Source organism: Pyrus communis, chromosome 15 (genome assembly GCF_041283825.1).
Source record: "Pyrus communis isolate YQ-2024b chromosome 15, ASM4128382v1, whole genome shotgun sequence".
Classification (NCBI taxonomy): domain Eukaryota; kingdom Viridiplantae; phylum Streptophyta; class Magnoliopsida; order Rosales; family Rosaceae; genus Pyrus; species Pyrus communis.
Window position 1 is genome coordinate 19,105,685 of NC_142579.1, and position 27,127 is coordinate 19,132,811.

The window sequence follows — 27,127 nt, forward strand, 5'->3', positions numbered from 1 at the left end:
CTAACTAGTTGTCCCTCCTGATGCATCATCTCCTGTACTAGAGAGAAAATCGAAATTTTCTGCAAGCCAGGATCTAAGTTGGCCCTGGAGCTCACCAGCTGGTGTATGAACAAACAGAGCAGCAAGCGCTTTGTTTGCAATTGCAAAACTTTTTGCTTCCTCATTTATTTCCTTAAGCTTTCCAGCAGTTACCTGCTGCCTTGGAGTCTCCTGCACATTTGAATGCTTAGTGCCGCACCATACAAAACATTTGCAACAAAAGACAACATTAGCAGAAACAGGTCAAAACTATTAAATTTGTGTACATATGCGTAGGGAAGAAGCACCAAAAAAGCAAAGAATGAGAAAGAGGTTCACGAGAAAAGTGAAAGAAACTTCCACTCTTGTCCATTAAAATAGATAAAATGGTAGAAGCATAGCTAGATATTTTTTTTCTTCTTCATTCTCTTATCTGCCTTGTGCTTGCGTGTTGGGATACTCTTTTCTCTCTCATTTATCCCTTGTTTGTATATATACAGTATACACACACACACTACCCTCTTTCCACACGCAAATGTGTGTGGCAATTGACTCTTTTTATTTTATTATTTATTTTTCTGTTTGAAAAAAGAAACAAAAAAGCAAAACAATAAATAATATAATAAAAAAATAATAAACTACTTACTAACCACTCACAGTCCCACTAAGTGGGTGGTTTTTTTTTTTTTTTTTACTTTTTGTGAATTTGTTTTTTCTTTTGAAATCCTAATGGGAGGAGCAAAGTTGGGATTATGAAAGCTTCACTCTTTTTGCCTTCTCCCTCTATATATAGAGAGAGAGGGTGGTGGGGGGGAGTGGGGGGTGGGGTGGGGAGGGAGAGAGAGAGAGAGATGACAGTTACCTGATCAAGTCCGCGTATCTTTGATACAACTGATGAAAACTTGGACTTCTTTTCTGGCTTTAGATTCACTTTGAAGCCTTGGATATGCTCATCAACATAGAGCACAGGAGATCTTCCTGGGCTGTTTCCCCGGCTGGAACTCCTACTACGTCCGGTACTAACCTTCTCTAGAAAACTCTCTACCGGAGAAACCTATAAATGGTAAGAAAGAAGAAATAATAAGCATTGACAGCACCCACCCCGGCCTTGAGAAAAGACAAAGAAAAAATAAAAGGAGCATACAAATAAAAAGGTAAGTCTCTATTCTTTAACATTCATTACCTTGATGGACTGCAGCTCTGGTGATCTAGCAAGCAAGGATCTAATATACAAAATTCTAACACGGGATACAAGCATGGTGTCCATTGCCCTCTGTGGTTCCATTTTACGAATAAAAGAGAAAACGGCATATCTTATTTCAGCAAGTATTTCATGCTCCCTAGAAGCCCCTGCTTTAATTACTGCAGCCAGAACCTGTAATTTGTAAAGAGACAATTAGCGTTACATCTTAAAGCTGCACACAATAAGTATCATAGACCATCAATTTGGTTGGCGCGTAACAAGAGTTTTTGAAGATTATAATGGAGTGGGGGTGGCAGAACTATTAGGTAGAGTAAGATACTGGGCATCAGTTTCAAATGAGTTCAGGGATTATTCTCTTTCTCATATAGTGTGGGATATGTTAGCAACCGTAAAATGATTTTGGATGAGGTTATGTTGTAATTAGATCTATTTGAGAGGTCTTAGCTAGCTTTGCTACATGGTGGATTTCTTACCACTATTTTGTAATTCTTGTTTTTATTTTATTATAGTGTTAACCAGAATAATGTGGCTCTTTCCACAGCTGAAGCTGAGTATGTAAGTGCATCAGAAGCTACTACACAAGTAGTTCGGCTTAGATTTGTTCTGGAGGATTTGGAGAAGTGCAAACAGATGCAACTCGACTTTAATGTGAACAATACTTTTTGCGATTGCAAAGACAAGAAATCCAGTTTTCCACCAGAGATCAAAGCATATTAATCACAAATATCACTACATCATAAATGCATTGCAGGAAAACATTATCAACTTGGTTTACTGGAAGTCAGAGGACCAAATGGCAGAAATCTTCACCAAAGCTCTGCCAAATGATCGATTTTATTATCTCTGAGGTTTACTTGGAATGAAGTCAGCTAAACTTAAAAGCTTAGAAGGGAGTCTTGAAATATAAGCACTTGAGCTGATTTCTTCACCCTCAAGCTTGTCAGAATTGTTAGTGTTTGTTTTTAAAGTGTTTAGAATGAATGGTTGAGATTAAACTAGCTCATAGGCTAGATTTCCGCCAGCTGCCATACCCGTTGTGCTCGTTAAATTGTACGCAGCACACATGAGTGTTAGCGAGCAAGTTGTTCGTGTGAGTGCTTTTGTAACGGCCACTTGTACTCTCTATCTTATTCTCATTCTTTGAACTGATCCAAGAGGAGCGATGTACTCCCTTTGCTGCCTTCATCATCTTCTTCAATTTCTTGTCAAAATTAATCCAAATTTCATCAAGTCAAACCCTAGTTGAAACTACAAAACACTAACAAAAGTCACTTATTAACAATTATTTAAGAAGCTTTTTGTTAAGTGCTCACCACAACCTAAAAAAATTAAACAAAAAACGATAGCCTTTGTTAGCAAGATTTCTCCACATCAAGAAAGGTGAAAAGTTGAACATCAACGCTTAATACTCACTTTAAAATAAGTAATGCGTGATGACCCCGTATTCAATTAAGCATAATATCAAGGTATGCCAGTATGGTGTCAAAACACAAATGAAAAGATAAATTAAATAACCAAGCATACCAGCATCAAAAGCTTATTTGCTCCATCCGAAATCGCAGCAAGGCTGTCATGCTGCTCAGGATCAAAGTCATTCAAGGCAGACGTAAGATATTCTCCAGCAGGGGTTGTCTTGACTTTCTCCACACCAGATTTCACCAAAGCAACAGTACCCTCAGTCTTATCTGCAGCAGGGGCGATTGATGAAGAAATAATATCCATCGAGTGTCCTCTACTATCATTCCTGTTTTAAATTATTGAAAGCGAAAGTTAGATAAACAAGCTTTTTCTTTTAGGAATTGAGGGATGAAGAAAAATAATATACAAAACACATTAAACATAAAGTCTTGCAGAAGTCTTACCGCACAAGGTCCCGAGACTGAACATTTTGCGGCCCTTTGGACAATGGACTTGACAACTGAAAATACACACCCACACATATTAGAAATTTGTTATGATACACTTAACAAACCATAGAAGTAGAATTGCTTAAATACCACAAATGAGATAAGGAAGCAGCTTATTAACTGATAATGGATTGTGATAGGACACCACACCTATCCAAACTCATAAACTTTTCATCGAAATTTGCTCTCTTAAACTTTTCCACTCACAAATGGCATCACAATAAAGAACAATCAATACCATATGACTATATGAAACTGCTACAATAGAGTCGGGAATGCTAACTGAAAAAAAAAAAAAAAAAAAAATTCATCCCAAAATCTTCAAGCGTTTTTATAACAATAAACCCCCAGAATTACATCTAACCACCTGCACTCCTTTGGGTTTCCATGAATTACTGAATCAAGGAGAACACTGAATGCACCAATGAGCACCCAAGAATGTAGCAGATACTTAAAATAGCATGTAAAACAATCAGACGAACAAATATACAACTATATTGTGAAAGCACGCAACCACATCAAAAGTGGGACTAACAGAAATTACCTTTGGTGAGCCAGCCAAAGGTGTTTTCTCTGTCAATCTATCAAATAACTTTTCATTTTCTTCATGCAACCTCTGGTGTGAGAGAGAGGGAGAGACAGAGGGAGGAAGGGGGAGAGAGAGAGACAGAGAGCATTAACCTTATAAAAATGGTCATATCAATTGAGAATGGGAAAATAGATTCAGAAGAGATGATATTTCATGCTGGTATGCACAAACAATGACTTGGTACAAGACTAACTCATTGCGGAAGAACCTCTTCATAACACAACTTTTTGCTCCCAAGGAATGTACCTTTGGTTTTTTAAAATGACAAATTAAGTAAACATTATTTGAAAAAGACCAAAATAAAATCATGGCATTGGTACTTAACCAGTCTAGTTTATACTAGTTTTTGCAGTCTAATGGTCTTCATCTTAACAGCATTGTTCACATTTCACAATAATGTACCATGATTACCGTTCAAGTGGCACTTGCCATTAGCAGTTTCTTAGCGAGGTCATTTTGGGTCTATAAATATCAAAATTTTCCTTTGATGGAGTGTCATTATGAGTCAAATTCAAAATGCTAAAATCTAATCTATTGTCTATCCATAGGTTTGTGAACTTCTCGTTTGTATGAGAAATGAAAATTGGATTACAGATAGGATAGATAACAGACGTTCATGCATATGTACAAATCATTAGGTTGCAACCATTATTCTAGAAACAGAAAACATGGAATTATGGTAGAATAGCACACCTCAATTAATGCGTCACGCTTTTTAAGCTCCTCTTCCAATTTCGTAGTTACTGGAGAATCCATGCTATCTCCCATTGCCTTGGAATTTGATAGAATTGCATACCCTGGATCCGAGACTAATGGTGGCCGATCTTCACTGGAATGGAGGGCTTCACTGAGTTTGGACTCGATGCTTTTAATTTTGGCCTATATCGAACAGTTAATGTTGGGCACCATCATGTGGTGCAAAATGCAAGGAAAAGTTCCTTGGTTAGGAAGTATAAATGGGAAACTTTCATACTATAACATACGCCCTCCAGAGTTCAACCATTTAATAATGCGACATAATTGAAACCTCAAAACCTGATCAATCCACTTGAAGATGTAAAGGTGTGATAGTCACTTTAATGAAGAACCACAGCACAAAACAATTGAAAACATAAATATTCACTTCAAAACTATTATATCATGAGTGGAGTTAACCAATATGCTAACCCCATGCATTTCAAACAACTTAATCACATTCTAATGAAAAATCATATGCCAACGAAAAAAGTTTCAAACCCAAAATTTGGAGATTTTTGTTTTTAGAAAGTAGAATGCCATGAAACAACTAATTGCTTATATGAAGAGTGCTACGAAGAAAATGTCATGATTTCTTCTTCTTTTTTCACGTACTTCAGTACTTGTCACATAAATAACGAGTTTTGGAAATCTTCAGCCCACACATAACTAAATTTGAAGCCTGCACTATGTGCCGATAGATTTTTCAAACTTTAACTTATCAATTATGTTCTGTGACAATTCATACGCTTGCATGCTAAACAAAGAAGATTACAATGTCTATTCAGCATGGACTCCTTGTTACATCTTTCCTGTTATCACGCTAATATGATATGACATATAGATGGGTATGCTTATCGCTGTGGCCCTGTGGGACATTCTTTTGAAAAATCATCTGAAAACATGTAACTCTATTCTTGAGAGCATGATAGGAGCATATTTAGGCAACTTAGTTGGCTTGTTCTTGTGCATTTACGTTGTTATTTCTTAGTTCTTTAAGTCTTTTAAGTTATTTTCATATGTTTTCAGGTTCTAAGGGCTAAATGAGCAAAGAAGTGCATTTTGGAGCACTTTTGGGCTAAGGATGGATAGCTTATGCTTGGAGCCAAAGTGTTGGACGAAATTGAAGGCCTTGTATGCACTTTAGGACATAAAACAAAGGGCCTAGCCCATTCTAACACCATTGCCGTGCATTCCCCTTCCACTCCTTCCAATTACAGCTTTCCTACTTCATCATTCAACCACATGCTCTCCCATTCATTCACTCTTTAATCATTCCATTCATGCACCCTTTAATCATTCACTCCCTAGCTGTTTTTCCATTCATTCCCTTCATTATTTCAGCCACCATCACATTATTCCAACCTTAGCCGCACACTTCCATATTCCCTAGTTGTCACTCCCATTAAAACCATCATCATTCAGCTACATTCTCCCATTCTCCCTTGGTGCCGTGCATTCCCCTTGCATTTCCAGCTTTCCCACTTCATCATTGCAGCCACCAATCACCCTAGCTGTCACTCACATGTTTTCCCATTCTATAATTCACCCACATGCACTCTTAATCATTCATCCATTTTCTCCCATTTCTATATAAAATCGTGCATAACCCTCCATTCCAGGAACAATCCTTTGGTGCCGTGCATTCCCCTTCCATTTTCCAGCACTCCATCCTGGCAGCGGTAACTAAGTATATTTGATGCAAATTCGTGGGATTTTATCACCCATAACTTCAAGTGTTCTTCCTTGCTGTTGTTTTTAAGCTGTTTTAGAGTGTTTTAGTATGTTTTGTTTTATAACGACTCAAAACACTCTTTTTAGGCTTTTCAAAACATGTTTTTCAAATTTTTATGTTAAGGTTCATGGTTTATCTGAAAAGCAACTGGAAATCAATTTATATTAAAAAGTATCATGTGTGGAGAAGTATCCCTTGGCTATCCCATCATCCATTAGTTTTTCTTATTTTCGTCCAAAATCTGTTTTAAAATTTTAAGTCACTTGTTTTCTTTTAAATTCGTCCAAAATCAAAACCCCCTTTCTTATTTGTTCCAAATCTGTACAAAAGAGTCCTTTTGAGTCTTTAGAGTCAAAACCAAGTGTATTTTCGTCCAAATTAAGTCCTAGAGTCTAAATTGAGTCTTTAAAGTTTGTTTTGAGTCATATAAGTTAGTAAGAGTCTTGTGAGTCTATTTAAAGTGTTTTAAAACATATTTTTACATCTTTGAGTCAATTTTCATTAGATTAGCAATCCCTCCTAATCCCCGGCCTAGAACGATCCCTACTTATATCTATACTACAATTGTCAAAAAGAGGGTTTAATTTGAGTGCTATCTTTTATCACATCAAATTTTTGGCGCCGTTTTGCTAATCCCTTGTGTTGAGTCTTGTTTAAATTGTTTAGTTTCTGTTTTGTTTTAATTTTTTTTTGCACCGTGTGTGTGTGTTTTGTTTTTGTGCCATGTGTGGCACCTTATTTCCTTACTTGTGCCAAGTCTATTAGATTGATTGCTAACCTTGTTGTTCTTGTGTGCAGGTACTAGTTTATGACCCGTGGCTCACAACCTGTTCGTGAGCATATCTCCGACTTTGACGGTGATTTCGAGAGGACTTTGAGAAGGAAAAAGAAATCGCAAGCGTCTAATCCTCCTAGTCCCAAACCTGAATTAAAGGAGCAAGAAGTTGAAATTGAGGTTGAAGAGGAAGTACCAACCATGGCAGTGGACAATCGAACCATCAAAGAGCTTTCTGCCTCGGGTTTGGCCAATGGAGCCCCTCTTTGCATCCAATACCCTAGGGCAGCCCCTGAGAAGACCGATGAATTTGAGTTGAAGTCCAGCTTGCTACATCATATACCCAAGTTCCATGGGTTATCAATGGAGGACCCCAATAAGCATTTAAAGGAGTTCGAAGTCGTATGCTCAAGTATGACACCGGTGAACGTGGACAGCAACATATTGAAGATGAATGTTTTTCCTTTTTCTTTGTTGGAGAAGGCCAAGGATTGGTTGTATGAGTTGGCTCCCGGCACTGTCACATCATGGGAGAGTATGAAGCGAGCCTTCTTAGAGAAGTTCTTTCCGACATCACGAGTCATTCTTCTTCGCAAGAAGATTAGTGGAATTCAGCAAAGCCAAGGTGAACATTTTCCAACTTATTATGAACGTTTTAAAACTCTTGTTGCTTCATGTCCACAGCACCAAATGAAGGAGGAGCTACTTCTTCAATATTTTTACGAAGGTCTTCTACCACTTGAACGGCAAATGTTGGATGCATCCGCGGGAGGAGCTCTAGTGGACAAGACACCTAGGGATGCCAAAACTCTCATTGCTAATCGAGCACTCAATGCACAACAATATGAAGGTGTTGGGCAGAGACACCCCACGGCCACAACAAGTGAATGAGGTAAGTTCTCAATTCGATCTTCAAACTCAATTAGCTAATCTTACTTCTCTTGTGTCTCAGATGGCCGAAAGAATGAAGATCCAAAGTACAATCTGTGGTGTATGCTCTATTCAAGGACACCAATCTGATCAATGCCCTCAATTAATTGAGAACGGAGGGTGGGAATCTGCCAATGTTATGGGCTATAGGAATCAGAACCAACCAAGGGGTGATCCTTTCTCCAACACATACAATCAGGGATGGCGTGACCACCCCAATTTCAGATGGAGAGATGCACCACAATATGCCCAACAAAGTGGATTCCGACAACCCCCGGGTTTCTTTCCAAGGCCAATGGCACCACAACCACCTCCTCAAGCACAATCATCCCAAACCAACTCAGGTACGTCTATGAATGATGATAAAACATATCAATTATTAACCACAATGGCACAGGGAATGCAGAACCAAGCAAAGGAGGTTAATGAGCTAAAGAAGCAAATGGGACAAATGGCCGAATTTTTGGGACAATTTCGTGAAAATGGTAAGTTACCAAGCACTACAGTATTGGCAGATTCCCACCCTCCGTTCTCAATTAATTGAGGGCATTGATCAGATTGGTGTCCTTGAATGGAGCATACACCACAGATTGTACTTTGGATCTTCATTCTTTCGGCCATCTGAGACACAAGAGAAGTAAGATTAGCTAATTGAGTTTGAAGATTGGATTGAGAACTTACCTCATTCACTTGTTGTGGCCTTGGGGTGTCTCTGCCCAACACCTTCATATTGTTGTGCATTGAGTGCTCGATTAGCAATGAGAGTTTTGGCATCCCTAGGTGTCTTGTCCACTAGAGCTCCTCCTGCGGATGCATCCAACATTTGCCGTTCAAGTGGTGGAAGACCTTCGTAAAAATATTGAAGAAGTAGCTCCTCCTTCATTTGGTGCTGTGGACATGAAGCAACAAGAGTTTTAAAACGTTCATAATAAGTTGGAAAAGATTCACCTTGGCTTTGCTGAATTCCACTAATCTTCTTGCGAAGAAGAATGACTCGTGATGTCGGAAAGAACTTCTCTAAGAAGGCTCGCTTCATACTCTCCCATGATGTGACAGTGCCGGGAGCCAACTCATACAACCAATCCTTGGCCTTCTCCAACAAAGAAAAAGGAAGAACATTCATCTTCAATATGTTGCTGTCCACGTTCACCGGTGTAATACTTGAGCATACGACTTCGAACTCCTTTAAATGCTTATTGGGGTCCTCCATTGATAACCCATGGAACTTGGGTATATGATGTAACAAGCTGGACTTCAACTCAAATTCATCGGTCTTCTCAAGGGCTGCCCTAGGGTATTGGATGCAAAGAGGGGCTGCATTGGCCAAACCCGAGGCAGAAAGCTCTTTGATGGTTCGATTGTTCATTGCCATGGTTGGTACTTCCTCTTCAACCTCAATTTCAACTTCTTGCTCCTTTAATTCAGGTTCGGGACTAGGAGGATTAGACGCTTGCGATTTCTTTTTCCTTCTCAAAGTCTTCTCGAAATCACCGTCAAAGTCGGAGATATGCTCACGAACATGTTGTGAGCCACGGGTCATAAACTAGTACCTGCACACAAGAACAAACAAGGTTAGCAATCAATCTAATAGACTCGGCACAAGTAAGGAAATAAGGTGCCACACACGGCACAAAAACAAAACACACACGGTGCAAAAAAAAAAAAAAAAAAAAAAAAAACAGGTCATCACCTCCACCTCGTGCTTGCCTGCCATGTGTCTGAATCCTGAAACCGCTCATGGTCCTATTTTCACTCAAGATCAAGCCTCGATGGCCCTTGAAGAAATCACAAGTCTGATTCAACCACCCTTGAATCAAATTCAACTCTAGATAAAAGGAGTAAGTTCAGACCTTCGGGAGAGACCAAAAGAATCCTCCAGCCCAGTTCAAGATTAAGCCTGTGGAAAATCAACGATTGGAGGAAACCAGAAAATCTTCCAGTCAAACTCAAGATCAAGCCTCAATGCAATCACCAAGGAGAAGATGGAATTTACACTCCATAACCAGATTTGCGTCCCTAAACTCTTCTCTTTGTTAGTTATATTCTGTCATGTTTAGTATGTTTAGTTGCTGTTTATGTGTTTACTTATGTTTTGTGTGAATCTATGCTTAAAACATTGAAGACAATGTTTGATTTAAGTGTGATGGGGTAACTAAGTATATTTGATGCAAATTCGTGGGATTTTATCACCCATAACTTCAAGTGTTGTTCCTTACTGTTTTAAGGTGTTTTTAAGCTGTTTTAGAGTGTTTTAGTATGTTTTGTTTTATAACTCCGAAAATCACATAAAAATTTGAAAAACATGTTTTGAAAAGCCTAAAAAGAGTGTTTTGAGTCGTTTTTGTGTGTTTATGTCTTAGGGTACCTTCCAACACAATGATGAGGATTTGGTTTGTAATTGCATGACTGTTAAAAAGAGTTATAAACATGGAGAAAAGTTTGATTTACTCTTGGTATATGCTTGGTTATGGTTATAATGTATGACTTCACATGCAATCATAAAAAAAAATATTCATTTTTGTAACATGCTTGAAGGAAGGAACTCAAACAAACGCTACAACCTTGTGAGACTTGAGCCTAAACGTTATTTGGAGAGTTAAAATCTGTGCATTATTGTTTTCTAAAGTCGTTGCTTGGTCTCATTATTCTTTGCTTGGTTACTACTTAGAAGGCGTTTCATCATATAGTTCCAAATGCTAGAACTCATGCCCATTTCATTCGAAGCATGTTATTGATTTGCATAACACATATTCAAGAAAAAGTTGTGTAGTGACCACCACCAAAGCCAAATTGCCGTGTATCCTACTTCATTATATGTTTAAGTTAACCCCGTTAAGCCTTGTTTAGCCTTTATTCTTTGTTAACCCACATTATCCTCACCTAGCCTAGTTTAGGACAGTCCACACCCTTGTTCTTAAAAGATAGTGAGCATGACTTAAATGAATTCCTTTTGAGTTACATTATGAAAGAAAATGAGTGTGGGGGAGAGAATGTTTGTTCTTAAGTGTTTATGTATGTTTTGAGATTCAAAAGAAAAGAAAAAAAATTGTGAAAAACGTATGAAAAAGAAAAACAGAAAAGAAAAGAAAGAAAAAAAGGAAAAAGAGCTTGAAAAGATGAAAGAATGAGTGATTAAGTGTTGAATGTTGAAGAAATGGTCCAAAACACCAAATCTGGCCCTAAATTGTCTAAATTCTCCCTTTTTGTTCAAAAGTTAAGTTTTCATTCAAAAGTTGAGTTTTCATTCAAAAGTGAATTCTAAGTTGATTCAAGTGCTTTGCTCATTATTTCTTTAAGAACCTTTGTTTTCCATATCCCTTCTTTGTTATCCACACACCCCAAGCCCCATTACAACCCGTGACTTCAATCTTGAGTGTTATGTGTTTCAATTTGTGGAGTTTGAACTTGGTATGAGCATATGGTGTCACTGGTTCTCGCATCTAAGTAGTAGCATTTCATTCATAAGATCATACCTAAACATGCTTATTAACTCTAGAAATTGCTTCCTTTGAGATACATATATGTGAGTTCGTTTTCATGTTTACATCAATCTTCTCACATGTAACTAGATTAAGGTGTGTAGTTAGAAAATCTGAGTGCATATTGTTAACTGAAGCAGCCATTGTAGACTTGTTAACTGAAGCAGCCATTGTTGACTAAAGAATTAGGAAATCAAACATGAATTCCATTGTAATTAATAAAGTAGTTGTAAGCAGTAAAGTTAGGTATAGGCAGTAGTTTCATAGCAGTGTTTTTATGACTTCTTGTACTGGTTTCATACCTGATCATCATTGCTTGTATTCCTATATAAATCCTCCGATTGGGAGATGAAAATATCAAGAAATTAACTCTATTTTGGCATGGTATCAGAGTCATTCTGATCCAAAAGGAGTTTCTATTCTGATTAACCTACTGGCATTACTGCCATATACCCCATAAGACCTGCAGAATAGCAGGCCTTCTACTTTCATACGAATCCAATCTCTCTTTGGCCATATATGCCAACATCACTACCCATATTGAGCTTGTTAACCATATACATTCCGCTGCATCTCTACCCATCTTCTGTCCATTTGCAATATCTCCACGAACCCATAAAACTTTCCAAAAAACAAAAAAAAAAAAATTTAAATACTACCCCATACCCTATAAACCATACCCGTTGGAATCACCCAACAAACTCGTGCCATTGCCTCTTCCTCCTTGCATTTTGTTCTTGCATCTCTCTCAGTGAGACTGACTCTCTATTGTTTCAATAAAGAGAATTCGTTGCAGTAGTAATGGGTGACTCCAAGACCACTGTTTCAGCTGCTGTTACACAAAATGATATGTCTCTGCATATCACCCCAGACAAGTTGGATGGGTCAAACTATTCCTCGTGGTCCTAAAGTGTCTGCATCTACATCACTGGCAGAGGCAAATGGTCTTATGTCAGTGGAAAAAAGAAGACACCAGCAGAAGCCGATGCATTGTATGCTATATGGGAGGAAGAGAATGCCATGGTTCAATCTTGGCTTCTCAACTCCATGACTAGAGATTTGCGGGCCATTTTTCTTCGACTCTCTACTGCAAAAGATGTTTGGGATGCTGTTACCCAAACTTACTCAATTGAAAAAATGCATCAAAATTATATGAACTTCGCCGTCAAGCACTGGCGACTCGCCAGAATGGTGAGTCTTTATCTGCATATTATGGTAAACTTCAGCAAACATGACAAGAAATAAGATTTCTTACGTCCTGGAAAATTGAAATGTGCTGATGATGTTGCTGCTCGAGAGACAGAAATTTCAGAAGAAAGATTCTATGATTTTCTGGCTGGCCTTGATCCTCATTTAGATCATGTTCGCAGTCAAGTTTTGACTCAAACACCTTTGCCATCTGTTCGTGCTGCTTATGCTCTTGTGAATGCTGAAGCAAGTAGGCAAACCATTATGTTGGTTGGCCCACAAGTGGAAGGATCAGCCATGGTAGTTGTTCCGTCTCGATTTCCCCGTGGAGTCTCGAATTCTCGATCAGGTGGATCTAAAGTTACTGATACAAGGAAGTGTACTTATTGTGACAAGGATAAGCATACTAGAGACACTTGTTTTAAGTTGCATGGATATCCTGATTGGTGGGTTCAAAAGAAGGAAAATCAAATGAAAAGCATTGTTGGATCACAAGCACACCTGTCTACATCAACGCCTTCCGTGCCTCGAGTAGATCAATCTGCTCACTCAGTTTCTCCTACTACTGCTTCCACTTCCTTAGTCGACGCATGTAATTTTGGTTTTGCCTTGAACACCACATTTGGTGCTCCAAATAAACCTTGGATCATTGATTCGAGGGCTTCTGACCATATGACCAATAACTCTTCATGGTTTGCTTCTCACACTACTCCACCTTTAAATACCGTTAAAGTTGCTAATGGTATTTCCACTCCAGTGCTTGGAGCAGGCTCCATCTCATTAACACCATGCCTATCTCTCTCATCTGTTTTACATGTTCCTAATCTTTCTCACAATTTGCTTTCCATTGGTAAACTTACAAATCAACTAAACTGTCTTACCATCTTTTCTCCTACTCATTGTTGGTTTCAGGATATTCGAACGAAAGCGTTGATTGGTCATGGTAGAGAGAGGGGAGGTCTATACTACTTGGACTTACCACCAGATTGTGAGAAGACAAGTTACAGTTGTCAAGTGGAAGCTAAACAATTTGAAGCTTCTGAAAAAATTTGGTTATGGCACAAAAGATTGGGACATCCTTCCTTTCAGTACCTGCAATATCTATTCCCTTCTTTATTTTCTAAAGTCAAGGTTTCTAATTTCCATTGTGAAACTTGCATCTTTTCTAAAAATCATCGTGTCTCATTTCCTTTAAGCTCCAATAAAAGTGATGTTCCTTTCTCTCTTATTCATTCTGATGCTTGGGGACCATTTCATATTCCTACTTATACTGGTGCTAAATACTTTGTCTCTTTCATTGATGACTGCACTCGAGTTTCTTGGGTATACTTACTAAAAAGTAAGAGTGAGGTTATGTCTGTTTTTCTAATATTTCATCAAATGATTCAAACCCAATTTAATGCTAAAATTCAAGTTGTTCGATCTGACAATGGGAAAGAGTATTTGAATTATGGACTTGGAACATTTTTTCAACAAGAAGGTATCATTCATCAAACATCTTGTCCACATACTCCTCAACAGAACGGTATAGCAGAACGCAAAAATTGTCACCTCTTGGATGTGGCTCGATCTTTATGTTTTGCTATGCATGTTCCTAAACGTTTTTGGGGTGATGCCATTCACACAGCTGTTTTTCTTATCAATCGCATGCCATCACGTGTTCTCCAATTTCAAACACCTATCCAAACCCTTTCCCAGTATCATTCTCTTCCTTCACTCCTTCATATTCCTCCAAAAGTGTTTGGTTGTGTCTGCTACGTTCATGTCCACATGCAAAATCGTGATAAGTTGGATCCTCGAGCCATGAAATGTATGTTTATTGGCTATTCTGCTACTCAGAAAGGGTATCGATGTTACTATCCTCCCAATGGGAAAATTTTTGTCTCTATGGATGTTACCTTTCAGGAACAAGAGGCTTATTTTTCAAAGGGAGATTCGGTCACTTCTCTTCAGGGGGAGATGGGGAGTAAGGAGGAAGAGCAGTGGCCACTTGACATTGGTGGTATGCATTTTTCGGATGAACACTTGTCTGATGCCGGTGATGGTCCAAATTTGCCTAATGATGAGGCAAAGAGTGGAAAAATATTGAAGGTATATGAGAGGACAAGAAAAAGGGGAGATAAAGGAAAAGAAAAAGAAAAAGTGGCTGATGAGATAGACCACCCACATATAGATCCCCTCATTGACCAACTCTCTGACCAATCAGCTGCTACTCATACGAATTATCCTGAGGTAACCACTCATTCTCTTCAGCCTACTATATTTGATGAGTCCAATCATGAGATTTCATTAAGTGCTGATCCAAATGAACCACATCATGAGTCTGGTTCTCGTTATCCTATTCGAGAAAATCGAGGGATACCCCCTGTTCGTTATGGTTATTCTTTTACAAAGGGTATTCAATATCCTATATCTAATTTTGTTTCATCTCATCGCTTGTCAGACTCTTATATAGCTTTTGCAAACCAATTGTCATCAGTCTCAATTCCTAATAAGTTACAGGATGCTCTTAAAAATCCAAAATGGAAAAAAGCTATGATTGAAGAGATGGAAGCTCTTCGAAAAAACTCCACTTGGGAACTGGTTAAACTTCCTGAAGGCAAGAAACCTGTTGGGTGTAGATGGGTGTTCACAGTAAAGCATAAAGCTGATGGTTCAGTGGAGAGGTACAAGGCCAGATTGGTAGCCAAAGGTTATACTCAAACCTATGGCATTGATTATCAAGAGACTTTTGCGCCGGTAGCAAAGATCAACACTATTAGGGTTCTTATGTTTTTCACATCAAACTGTCGTAGAGGCCACCCCAGATTTGCTGCCAATGACATAAGAACCCTAATAGTGTTGATCTTTGCTACCGATGCAAAAGTCTCTTGATAATCAATGCCATAGGTTTGAGTATAACCTTTGGCTACCAATCTGACCTTGTACCTCTCCACTGAACCATCAGCTTTATGCTTTACTGTGAACACCCATCTACACCCAACAGGTTTCTTGCCTTCAGGAAGTTTAACCAGTTCCCAAATGGAGTTTTTTCGAAGAGCTTCCATCTCTTCAATTATAGCTTTTTTCCATTTTGGATTTTTAAGAGCATCCTGTAACTTATTAGGAATTGAGACTGATGATAATTGGTTTGCAAAAGCTATATAAAAGTCTGACAAGCGATGAGATGAAACAAAATTAGATATAGGATCTTGAATACCCTTTGTAGAAGAATAACCATAACGAACAGGGGGACTTGTATGGATTGAAGCAATCACCAAGGGCATGGTTTGCCAATATCACAAGTGGTAGTGAATCCAGGAGGAAGATCCATGTATACCTCTTCATCCAAGTCTCCATGTAAAAATGCGTTTTTCACATCAAATTGTAGTATAGACCTCCCCTCTCTCTACCATGACCAATCAACGCTTTCGTTCGAATATCCTGAAACCAACAATGAGTAGGAGAAAAGATGGTAAGACAGTTTAGTTGATTTGTAAGTTTACCAATGGAAAGCAAATTGTGAGAAAGATTATGAACATGTAAAACAGATGAGAGAGATAGGCATGGTGTTAATAAGATGGAGCCTGCTCCAAGCACTAGAGTGGAAATACCATTAGCAACTTTAACGGTATGTAAAGGTGGAGTAGTGTGAGAAGCAAACCATGAAGAGTTATTGGTCATATGGTCAGAAGCCCCCGAATCAATGATCCAAGGTTTATTTGGAGCACCAAATGTGGTGTTCAAGGCAAAACCAAAGTTACCTGCATCGACTAAGGAAGTGGAAGCAGTAGTAGGAGAAACTGAGTGAGCAGATTGATCTACTCGAGGCACGGAAGGCGTTGGTGTAGACAGGTGTGCTTGTGATCCAATAATGCTTTTCTTTTGATTTTCCTTCTTTTGAACCCACCAATCAGGATATCCATGCAACTTAAAACAAGTGTCTCTAGTATGCTTATCCTTGTCACAATAAGTACACTTCCTTGTATCAGTAACTTTAGATCCACCTGATCGAGAATTCGAGACTCCACGGGGAAATCGAGACGGAACAGCTACCATGGCTGATCCTTCCACTTGTGGGCCAACCAACATAATGGTTTGCCTACTTGCTTCAGCATTCACAAGAGCATAAGCAGCACGAACAGATGGCAAAGGTGTTTGAGTCAAAACTTGACTGCGAACATGATCTAAATGAGGATCAAGGCCAGCCAGAAAATCATACAATCTTTCTTCTGAAATTTCTGTCTCTCGAGCAGCAACATCATCAGCACATTTCAATTTTCCAGGACGTAAGAAATCTATTTCTTGCCATGTTTGCTGAAGTTTACCATAATATGCAGATAAAGGCTCACCATTCTGGCGAGTCGCCGGTGCTTGACAGCGAAGTTCATATAATTTTGATGTATCTTTTTCAATTGAGTAAGTTTGGGTAACAGCATCCCAAACATCTTTTGCAGTAGAGAGTCGGAGAAAAATGGCCCGCAAATCTCTAGTCATGGAGTTGAGAAGCCAAGATTGAACCATGGCATTCTCTTCCTCCCATATAGCATACAATGCATCGGCTTCTGCTAGTGTCTTCTTTTTTCTATTGACATAAGACCATTTGCCTCTGCCAGTGATGTAGATGCGAACACTTTGGGACCACGAGGAATAGTTGGACCCATCCAACTTGTCTGGGGTGATATGCAAATACATATCATTTTGTGTAACAGCAGCTGAAACAGTGGTCTTGGAGTCACCCATTACTACTGCAACGAATTCTCTTTATTGAAACAATAGAGAGTCTGTCTCACTGAGAGAGACGCAGGAATAAAATGCAAGGAGGAAGAGGCAATGGCACGGGTTTGTTGGGTGATTCCAACGGGTATGGTTTATAGGGTATGGGGTAGTATTTAAAATTTTTTGTTTTTTTTGTTTTTGAAAAGTTTTATGGGTTCGTGGAGATATTGCAAATGGACAGAAGATGGGTAGAGATGCAGTGGAATGTATATGGTTAACAAGCTCAATATGGGTAGTGATGTTGGCAGATATGGCCAAAGAGAGATTGAATTCGTATGAAAGTAGAAGGCCTGCTATTCTGCAGGTCTTATGGGGTAGATGGCAGTAGTGCCAGTAGGTTAATCAGAATAGAAACTCCTTTTGAATCAGAATGGCTCTGATACCATGCCAAAATAGAGTTAATTTCTTGATTTTTAGAAGAGATGCAAGTTTCACAATAGAAATTAGAAACCTTGACTTTAGAAAATAAAGAAGGGAATAGATATTGCAGGTACTGAAAGGAATGATGTCCCAATCTTTTGTGCCATAACCAAATTTTTTCAGAAGCTTCAAATTGTTTAGCTTCCACTTGACAACTGTAACTTGTCTTCTCACAATCTAGTGGTAAGTCCAAGTAGTATAGACCCCCCCTCTCTCTACCATGACCAATCAACGCTCCATCTCATTAACACCATGCCTATCTCTCTCATCTGTTTTACATGTTCCTAATCTTTCTCACAATTTGCTTTCTATTGGTAAACTTACAAATCAACTAAACTGTCTTACCATCTTTTCTCCTACTCATTGTTGGTTTCAGGATATTCGAACGAAAGCGTTGATTGGTCATGGTAGAGAGAGGGGAGGTCTATACTACAGTTTGATGTGAAAAACGCATTTTTACATGGAGACTTGGATGAAGAGGTATACATGGATCTTTCTCCTGGATTCACTGCCACTTGTGATATTGGCAAAGTATGCAGGTTGAGAAAGTCCTTGTATGGATTGAAGCAATCACCAAGGGCATGGTTTGGCAGGTTCACTTAATCGATGAGAAATTATGGGTTCAAGCAAACTCAGGCTGACCATACCTTATTTCTTAAGCATGATAAAGGTAAACTTACAGCCTTAATTGTTTATGTGGATGATATGGTGGTTACAGGTGATGACGTCGAGGGAATTCAAAAACTTCAAATGTATCTAGCCAAGGAATTTGAAATGAAGGACTTGGGTACTTTGAAATATTTCTTGGGTATTGAAGTTGCAAGATCAAAGCATGGCATTTTTCTTTCTCAAAAGAAATATGTTATAGACTTATTAACTGAGACTGGGATGTTAGCTGGTAAACCTGCAGACACACCAATTGAGCAAAACCATAGATTAAGAGACTATCCTGATCAAGTTTCGGCTAACAAGGAAAGATACCAAAGATTAGTTGGGAGGTTGATTTATTTGTCTCATACACGACCTGACATAGCCTATGCTGTAAGTGTGGTGAGTCAATTTATGCATAGGCCAAGTGAAGCCCACATGGATGTTGTACAACGCATTCTCAGGTATTTGAAGTCTGCTCCTGGAAAAGGCTTGATGTTTTCCAATCATGGACATCAAGAAGTTGAAGGATACACTGATGCAGATTGGGCTGGGTCAGTAACTGATCGCAGATCGACTTCTGGATACTTTACATTTGTCGGAGGAAATCTAGTTACTTGGCGCAGTAAGAAGCAACATGTAGTGGCTAGATCCAGTGCTGAAGCTGAATTTAGAGGTATGGCACACGGCGTGCAAGAATTGTTATGGCTCAAGATTTTGTTGAGAGAATTGGGTTTCAATTCTACAAAGCTATCAAATCTTTATTGTGATAACAAAGCCGCCATTAGCATTGCTCATAATCCAGTTCAACATGATCGTACTAAACATGTTGAAGTGGATAGGCACTTTATTAAGGAAAGGTTGGTTGATGGTACCATTAACTTGCCTTATGTGAAGAGTGATGACCAGCTAGCAGATTTAGGAGCATATTTAGGCAACTTAGTGTGGGGGAATTTGATAGGAGCATATTTAGGCAACTTAGTTGGCTTGTTCTTGTGCATTTACGTTGTTATTTCTTAGTTCTTTAAGTCTTTTAAGTTATTTTCGTATGTTTTCAGGTTCTAAGGGCTAAAGGAGCAAAGAAGTGCATTTTGGAGCCTTTTGGAGCACTTTTGGGCTAAGGATGGATAACTTATGCTTGGAGCCAAAGTGTTGGACGAAATTGAAGGCCTTGTATGCACTTTAGGACATAAAACAAAGGGCCTAGCCCATTCTAACACCATTGCCGTGCATTCCCCTTCCACTCCTTCCAATTACAGCTTTCCCACTTCATCATTCAACCACATGCTTTCCCATTCATTCACTCTTTAATCATTCCATTCATGCACCCTTTAATCATTCACTCCCTAGCTGTTTTTCCATTCATTCCCTTCATTATTTCAGCCACCATCACATTATTCCAACCTTAGCCGCACACTTCCATATTCCCTAGCTGTCACTCCCATTAAAACCATCATCATTCAGCTACATTCTCCCATTCTCCCTTGGTTTCGTGCATTCCCCTTGCATTTCCAGCTTTCTCACTTCATCATTGCAGCCACCAATCACCCTAGCTGTCACTCACATGTTTTCCCATTCTATAATTCACCCACATGCACTCTTAATCATTCATCCATTTTCTCTCATTTCTATATAAAACCGTGCATAACCCTCCATTCCAGGAACAATCCTTTGGTGCCGTGCATTCCCCTTCCATTTCCAGCATTTCCCCCCTCCTAGCAGCAGCACTCCAACCATTCCACACATCCACATACCTTCCTACCACCTTCCAACCATCAAACACTCATCCACAAACCCACCATAGACCCCTTTGCCGTGACTTAGCAAGGAGGAGGAGAAGGAAGACCAAGCCTTGGGCGTTTGTGCATTCGAGTTAGAGTGTTAGACGTTTCTAGGTGTAATCTATCCTTTATTGTTAATGTTTAAATCTATGTTGCTTTGTTTTGTCATGAACATGAGAGGCTAAACTCGTTTTAGCCTAGGGATGCTTTGAAACCATGATTACATTTATAATATGAGTTGATTAAGTCCAGTTGTGATTTCATAAATTGTGAATGCAATTTACTTAACCGTTTGACGGATAACTTATTCTTGTATGTTTATTAGGGAGGCCTACTTAATTTGCATGCTTGAATTTGGAGCTAGAATATTAGGGTGTTTCACATAATCGTCACAAACTAATATTCACAAGTAGTTAAGGTTGTTTTCACAATCATGTTAAGTAAATTCTTAGCATAAGTTTCATGCAATCATAGTAACAAGTGCTTCGTCAATGCTTATGGTTTTCATAGAACTTAATGATTCTTGCTTGTATCTCTATTATGCAATCATATAGGGGACTTGTGGGGAATGTTTTGGGTTGTCGTATGCAATCATCCAATTCAATAACGTTAGGAAAATCTGAGGGTTAATTAGTGCAATTCACGGTTAATCTGGGGCGTTGAGAATTCATGGTTTATCGGAAAAGCAACTGGAAATCAATTTATATTAGAAAGTATCATGTGTGGAAAAGTATCCCTTGGCTATCCCATCATCCATTAGTTTTTCTTATTTTCGTCCAAAATCTGTTTTAAAGTTTTAAGTCACTTGTTTTCTTTTAAATTCGTACAAAATCAAAACCCCCCTTCTTATTTGTTCCAAATCTGTCCAAAAGAGTCCTTTTGAGTTTTTAGAGTCAAAACCAAATGTATTTTCGTCCAAATTAAGTCCTAAAGTCTAAATTGAGTATTTTTGGTTGTTTTTGGTTGTTTTGAGTCTTTAAAGTTTGTTTTGAGTCATATAAGTTAGTAAGAGTCTTGTGAGTCTATTTAAAGTGTTTTAAAACATATTTTTACATCTTTGAGTCAATTTTCATTAGATTAGCAATCCCTCCTAATCCCCGGCCTAGAACGATCCCTACTTATATCTATACTACAATTGTCAAAAAGAAGGTTTAATTTGACTGCTATCTTTTATCGCATCAGAGCACACTGGCATCAGAAAAGTATGCAGCACGGATTACTCTAAAAATATGAACGTGTACAGTAGTTCCTGAAATATGGTCTACAGTAAATTCCTGAAATATTTTAACAGAACCATTGAACCCTAATACTTATAAATGAGAAGATTAAGCAGACACATGACCAACCTGCAAGGCCTGGATTGTAGAATCTCGTTGTTCTATCTGCACTTTCTGATCTTGCTCTAATTGTAACAGTTGAGCTACTTGATTTCTAAGCTGTGCATTTTGCTCCTTTTCTATCTTTTGCTTATCTGCAAGCATTATATTCTCAGACTGCATCAAATGGGAATATTAAACCAGTTTAGAACCATGCTTACCAGCCAAAACCACATTATCATTGTTGACAAGGAAAATTTATGGAAAAAAAAAGACAGAAAACCACTAAATTAGACTACTAGCAACCCTGGAGAATTCATTAATTGTAGTATAAATCGAAGCCATATATCCAACGGCTTCAGCAAGGTAGCACTTTAAATTGTCTAACATCCAATAACATGCAAGTAAACATGAAAGCTGTACCAAACTCAGCAAGTTATAAAACCTTTAAATCTAAATGTAACGTATAAGAAACTTTCCACGCCTTCTGCACTTCATTGAAGAGCACGACACACTGATCATTTGCATCCTTGAGTGTATTTTTAAGTCCCAAAACTTCTTGTTTCAGGTCTTGACTTTCTTTTTCCTTTTCATACAACTCCTTGCGTGCATCATTTGCCTACAAGAATCATCACAATTAAAATTCAGCAGAAAATAGTTTATAATCTTGCTCATCACAATGCCTTAACCAGCACAAATCGCAAGTAGATTTCCTTGAAGTGCCGAAGTGATTCTTCATTGTTAACTCAGCAAGTTTCCATCTGAGGCTCCATGCTTCAATTAATAGAAAGATTTTTATGTTATTGTTTTACTATTAGTATTTCTATTCTATTTCCTTGCTTTGATGTGTAATCATGACAAAGAAAGAAAAAGAAAAATAAAACTCATAAACTGAGAGAGAGAGAGAGAGAGAGAGAGAGAACTTACGATATCTCTCCATTTCTTTATCGTATCTCGATTCCCAAGGCTTAGAACAGCATTTCGAGCTCTAGAAGAGAAATTGAGAGATGATAATGTCTCCGACAAATTCAAAGCATTTGGAACGACATTAACAATCATCAGAGTTTTTGAACTTCCACCTATAGAATTTTTTGTTTGTTTGTTTCAGTAAGCAATGAAAGCCATATTTTCAACAAGACCACGGAAAGAAAGTCAACAAAAATCAACCGTACATGTTACCAAATGGTAATTCAATCATACAGGAGAAAATGTGGTAATGGATGCAACTCAATCACAAGTACCCATGACCATGAGGCAGTTATAAGCATATGCAACCAAAAAAAGCATTAACAAATTGTTCATTATTACTTTTCCTTTCATCTTAGAATTGCACGTCCAAAATCAGGACTAACATAAACAATGAAAAGGATTGAATACCTAGTGAATCTGCAAGTACTTTGGTAAGCATTGAATTTTCATAAGGTATAGCATCCTTTTTTGAAGTCAAAGAAGACAAGACATCTCCCAACCTACATGCACAGCGTCAAAAGGCAGAATTATTTAAGTACAGGACGGCAGAAGTAAACATAGATGGCACAAGATAACACATTGGCATAAGCAGGACAACAGGAAACTGATATATTGTTACAACTGACATAAAATATGACCACATATGTATTCGTATCCCGAATTTGTATAAATGAAACATAGGTGATCACATGCTAAGAATGATGCACAATTGCACAATGAAAATCATATACTACTTATAAGTACAAAACCAATGTGAACCATCCTTTAAATTATAGGTAACCTGAAAGAAGCCGAAACTTATTAAGTTAAAAAATATAAAAAATAAAAAAATAAAAACAGATAAGACATCGTAACATACGCTGAAAGTGATTTCATAACATGCAGCAAGTCCGTCACACACTCACTACTCTCATCTTCAACAATTAATCCTTCACTTCCAGCCAAGTCAACAAGAGAAAGCTTGCTGTATGTATTTTCTCCAGTGATCAAATTGTTATAATATATATGTATCCTGATGATCCTGGCAATAGTGAAGAAACAAGAATCTACTTTTAGATAAATTAAGTGCTGAGCAGTTGTGACACATACACAAGCATAAATGCAAAAGCAATTGACAACGTATATGGAACTTCTTTATCTAGCTTCGCAACTTGTTTCAGAATGGTCTACTTATTTTTGTTATTCCTTTCAACTTTTATGACCCCTAATAATGGGCAGTCCAGTGGCTTTTGTCAAGTTTTGAGTATATGCATAACCTCTATCTCATAGACTACAATCAGTAAGTAAAAGGAAACTACCTAGTCAGGGTTAGGCAACTTGATTTTAGCTTCTAGCCATGTCAACAATTAATTTATATAACTTTGTTCAAAAGATGAAATACTTTTACATAATAAAACCTGTACAGCAAAGTGGTGGGAAGTAATCCACCAGGAGCAGAAGAGAAAAGAACATAAAATCAACAATCTACATATAGCCATCACCAGACAACCCCATATCAATTTATCACTTTTTCCACCGCGAAAACCTTAAACTTAATTTGAATTAACGATATAGCCATTAAAAGAATTTAAGTAGATTTGAAGTAACCCAAAAAGTTGTGTAGCCATTACATGTATTTTATGAGATGAAATTGAACAAACAAGTTCAAGTTGTTATTAAATCAAGATTTTCCTTTCAATCATAAGAAATAAAACTTTGAACAAGTTAAATAGTCCCCTTTTTTGAGAAAAAGGTGTATTAAGTTATAATAAATACTTTTAGCACCAGAATAATGGTCACTTTGATGAATTGAGTGATCGCTAAAAAGTGATTAGATCAAAACTGTTAAGCAAAAATTCAGGAATTCTCATAATTTAAAAAAATAAAAATAAAAATCAATAACAGTTTTAGCATGGTGTTCTCATTCAGTAATATGAAGGGACTCCTTTTAAGAGAAAGGTATAGCTTACTATTTTAACTACCAAAAGTATGACCTTACAGTAAATACTAGCAATACAAAAAATGTATGGAAGTTTGAGACTTTGAGGTAAAATTTTGGAACATACAAATGAGAAACATTGAACTTTGATGGCTTATTTCCTCGGCTCTGAAATGCAGCTTTTAATACTTTAGAGAAGTCCAGTGGGTTATCAACTTTTCCCTGCACAAGTTCTATATAGGATTCTGGTGATCCCATGCGAATCTTTGGTAGAGCAATTCCTGATTCTGAAAGTAAATCCCTTATCTAAAAGAAAATGGAAGGAATCCACATCAAACCATCATAAGGTTTCCATCCCAAAAGCCATTCAAACAAAAAAAGAACCAGAAAGCATAAAATACTTACAGTAACAATATTACCTGTTCGTTGTAGAGCTCAAAAACTGTAACGGAGAATTTAAATCTTGAAGTAGAAGTGGAATCAGAGTTGGATAAATCAAATAGTTCCTCGAAAGATCGAGCATATAAACCGCGATCATGGCTAGATCCTTCCTGAGAGAAAGTTAACAAAGTACAAATATCATAAAACTGGTGCACAGACTGAAACAATGATCATAAATTTTAAATGAAAAAAAATGAAAGGCATAAAACACCCAGAGTGAAAGGCACATCCCTCGTTGCACCTATTTAAATTCTTGCTTTAGTACTTTAAACTTAATTTTTATTATGGGGTAACCATTTGAAAGAATTCTCCAACTCACCATCCTAAAAGGTTCAATTCTAATAGTGTAAAAATTACTTCAAATCTCTTTTCAAAAGTCCAATGCATCAACTTACAATTTTTATTCTTTTCAATATACAAATTTGTAATGGGACAGAGTTAAAAGGCATTGACCATTTGGCCAGAGAAAACAGCAGTCCACCATGCAAGTATAAACCTATACGCTTCAGAAATGCATATCGATAAAGACACAGACAAACAAACATGGAGAGAGAAAAAGAGGAAAAGAGACCAACCATAGTGTGTGTCTTTCCAGAGTTGGTTTGTCCATATGCAAATATGGAAACGTTATATCCATCCAATGCTGATTGCACCAATGGTTGAACATCATGGAAAAGTTCAGCTGACAGACAAAAAATGTCAAAAATAGTTTAGCAGCAGACATACTTTAAGCATTTTTTTTTCTTTTCAGAAATTAAAGTTTTATGATTAATATTCAAGTAGTAGAACCACAGATAAGGCGAAAACAATGAAAGATAAACAGTTATTCTCACCCTGTCCAACATGAGGTCCATAAACTCTGTCAAGTTCCAAATCCTTCTTGGGGTTGGACAGGGCATCATCACCAGTATTGACGCGGATATTGTACTCGTCAGGATATTCAGCAATTGAGGAACCTTCATCCTCAAATAAAGGTCTTGTACGACAAAATACCTTTATGTTTCCTGGAATTAAAAGGCTAGTTAGAAAATACTGCCACACTAAACTTTTGTAAGATCACCCAAACACCTCAACAACCTTGAAAAGTAAATATAAATGCTTTTGAGAGAGAGTTACAAAAGGAGAACACTCACAGAAGATGAGTACCTTTGGCCGTCAATAAGTCATTGAACAACCTTCTCTTCTCATTGATCAGCGGAGAAATTCTAGCCTCGGTTTCAAGGGCAAACTGATCTGACATATTATCAAAGAAAAACTTTCAAATCCATCGAGATGAACCAAGAACACTAAATAAACCTTACAAAGAAGGAACAAGTGAAGGAATATCAAATTCGTGATTAATCTCAAAGGAAAATGTATAACACAAGAAATTACATTCATATAGTTTTCATTTGGTTGCATGTAATATCAAACCCTGTACCCATGCCAAAATACTACTCATCCTGAACTTAGAAAATAGTCCTCCCACAACACCCTCTTGGGCCACTTCAAAAAATCCATTAAACCTTCAAAGCAGACCGCACAGTCAAACAACATAACCAAATCCCTTACCTAGTTTTCGGGTTTTATTCGCAAGAACACCAAGATAACGTGTAGCTCGTTCAAGTTTCGCATTCGAGTACTCGTGCAGCTCACTTGCTTCTTGTCTCAACGCCAAGTAATCTTCTCTAGCAAGCTGTCCCATAAAAATTTAAAAACAGAAAATCTTTACATAAATACAGAAGCAGAAATTCAAAAGCACCCATGAAGATATCGAACCACTTAAAAGTCTCTCACATTGTGCCCAAAGCTTCAATTTTCAAAACGCATTGGCGCTAAACACACTCTTAAACCACACTAACCACTGAGATTACCACAGTAATTCAGCTCAAAAGTCAGTAACTCAAACTCTCAAATTCTGAGCCCCTAAATTACAAAACCCATTACCTTAACTTTATCCTTGAGCTTCTGGAGCTTGGAAGCCACAGCCTGGTTGTTGGAGTTGGCGAGCTCAGACTGAGCCAAAGCCGACGCAGCCGAGATCGAGTACCGCCCAACTAACGGCGCACCAGGCTTGTAATTGTCGTGGTGGTGGTCGAAGCTGGACGCCGCTACCGCAGCCGACGTCGACGAAGAAGGCAACTTCCTTGGCTCGAAGCCACTGACCTCCCAGTTCCACCTGTTGTTGTTGTTGTTCCTCTGCTCCGCCATTGCCGTCGTTGCCCCCCGGCAGAAAAATCTTACCCCAAATTTGGAAACTCAAATTTTAAAAAGAAAACTAAAGGGTTTGTAAAAAAAAAAAAAAAAAGAAAATAAAGGGTTTGGAAAAAAAGAAAA

The 27,127-nt window shown here is 38.0% G+C and overlaps 2 protein-coding genes across 3 annotated transcripts; both read right to left on the bottom strand.

The window, feature by feature from the left end:
* LOC137708474 (kinesin-like protein KIN-14A) lies at positions 1 to 27,001 on the bottom strand. 2 transcript variants are annotated; one of them, XM_068447561.2, is made up of 19 exons: positions 26,738 to 27,001; positions 26,363 to 26,486; positions 25,958 to 26,044; positions 25,645 to 25,815; positions 25,387 to 25,493; positions 24,790 to 24,921; positions 24,498 to 24,676; positions 23,312 to 23,473; positions 22,861 to 22,952; positions 22,411 to 22,562; positions 21,929 to 22,102; positions 21,514 to 21,660; positions 4,412 to 4,597; positions 3,674 to 3,745; positions 3,085 to 3,140; positions 2,747 to 2,966; positions 1,202 to 1,393; positions 881 to 1,072; positions 1 to 210 (listed from the first exon to the last, which is right to left on the bottom strand). In XM_068447561.2, the coding sequence occupies exons 1-19, from the start codon at positions 26,999 to 27,001 to the stop codon at positions 1 to 3; spliced, it is 2,919 nt and encodes a 972-aa protein (XP_068303662.2). The 2 variants fall into 2 exon arrangements, with proteins under 2 accessions (XP_068303662.2, XP_088541696.1); XM_088685570.1 differs by lacking the exons at positions 1 to 210; positions 881 to 1,072 and adding an exon at positions 2,254 to 2,423 and having other exon boundaries at positions 1,253 to 1,393.
* Positions 15,949 to 18,052, bottom strand: LOC148690641 (uncharacterized). The gene is made up of 2 exons (XM_088686064.1): positions 16,154 to 18,052; positions 15,949 to 15,983 (listed from the first exon to the last, which is right to left on the bottom strand). The coding sequence occupies exons 1-2, from the start codon at positions 17,280 to 17,282 to the stop codon at positions 15,949 to 15,951; spliced, it is 1,164 nt and encodes a 387-aa protein (XP_088542190.1). The 5' UTR covers positions 17,283 to 18,052.
* Positions 27,002 to 27,127: the final 126 nt, after the last annotated feature.

Excerpts from the sequence above, each read along its gene's own strand:
- LOC148690641 (XM_088686064.1), bottom strand. The coding sequence starts at position 17,282 with ATGGGTGACTCCAAGACCACTGTTTCAGCTGCTGTTACACAAAATGAT. Across the intron at positions 15,984-16,153 it reads TACCGTTAAAGTTGCTAATG|GATATTCGAACGAAAGCGTT; the intron begins GTATTTCCACTC and ends TGTTGGTTTCAG.
- LOC137708474 (XM_068447561.2), bottom strand. The coding sequence starts at position 27,001 with ATGGCGGAGCAGAGGAACAACAACAACAACAGGTGGAACTGGGAGGTC. Across the intron at positions 26,045-26,362 it reads GAATAAAACCCGAAAACTAG|ATCAGTTTGCCCTTGAAACC; the intron begins GTAAGGGATTTG and ends ATAATATGTCAG. Across the intron at positions 23,474-24,497 it reads AAGTTCAATGTTTCTCATTT|GATCATCAGGATACATATAT; the intron begins GTATGTTCCAAA and ends CACTATTGCCAG.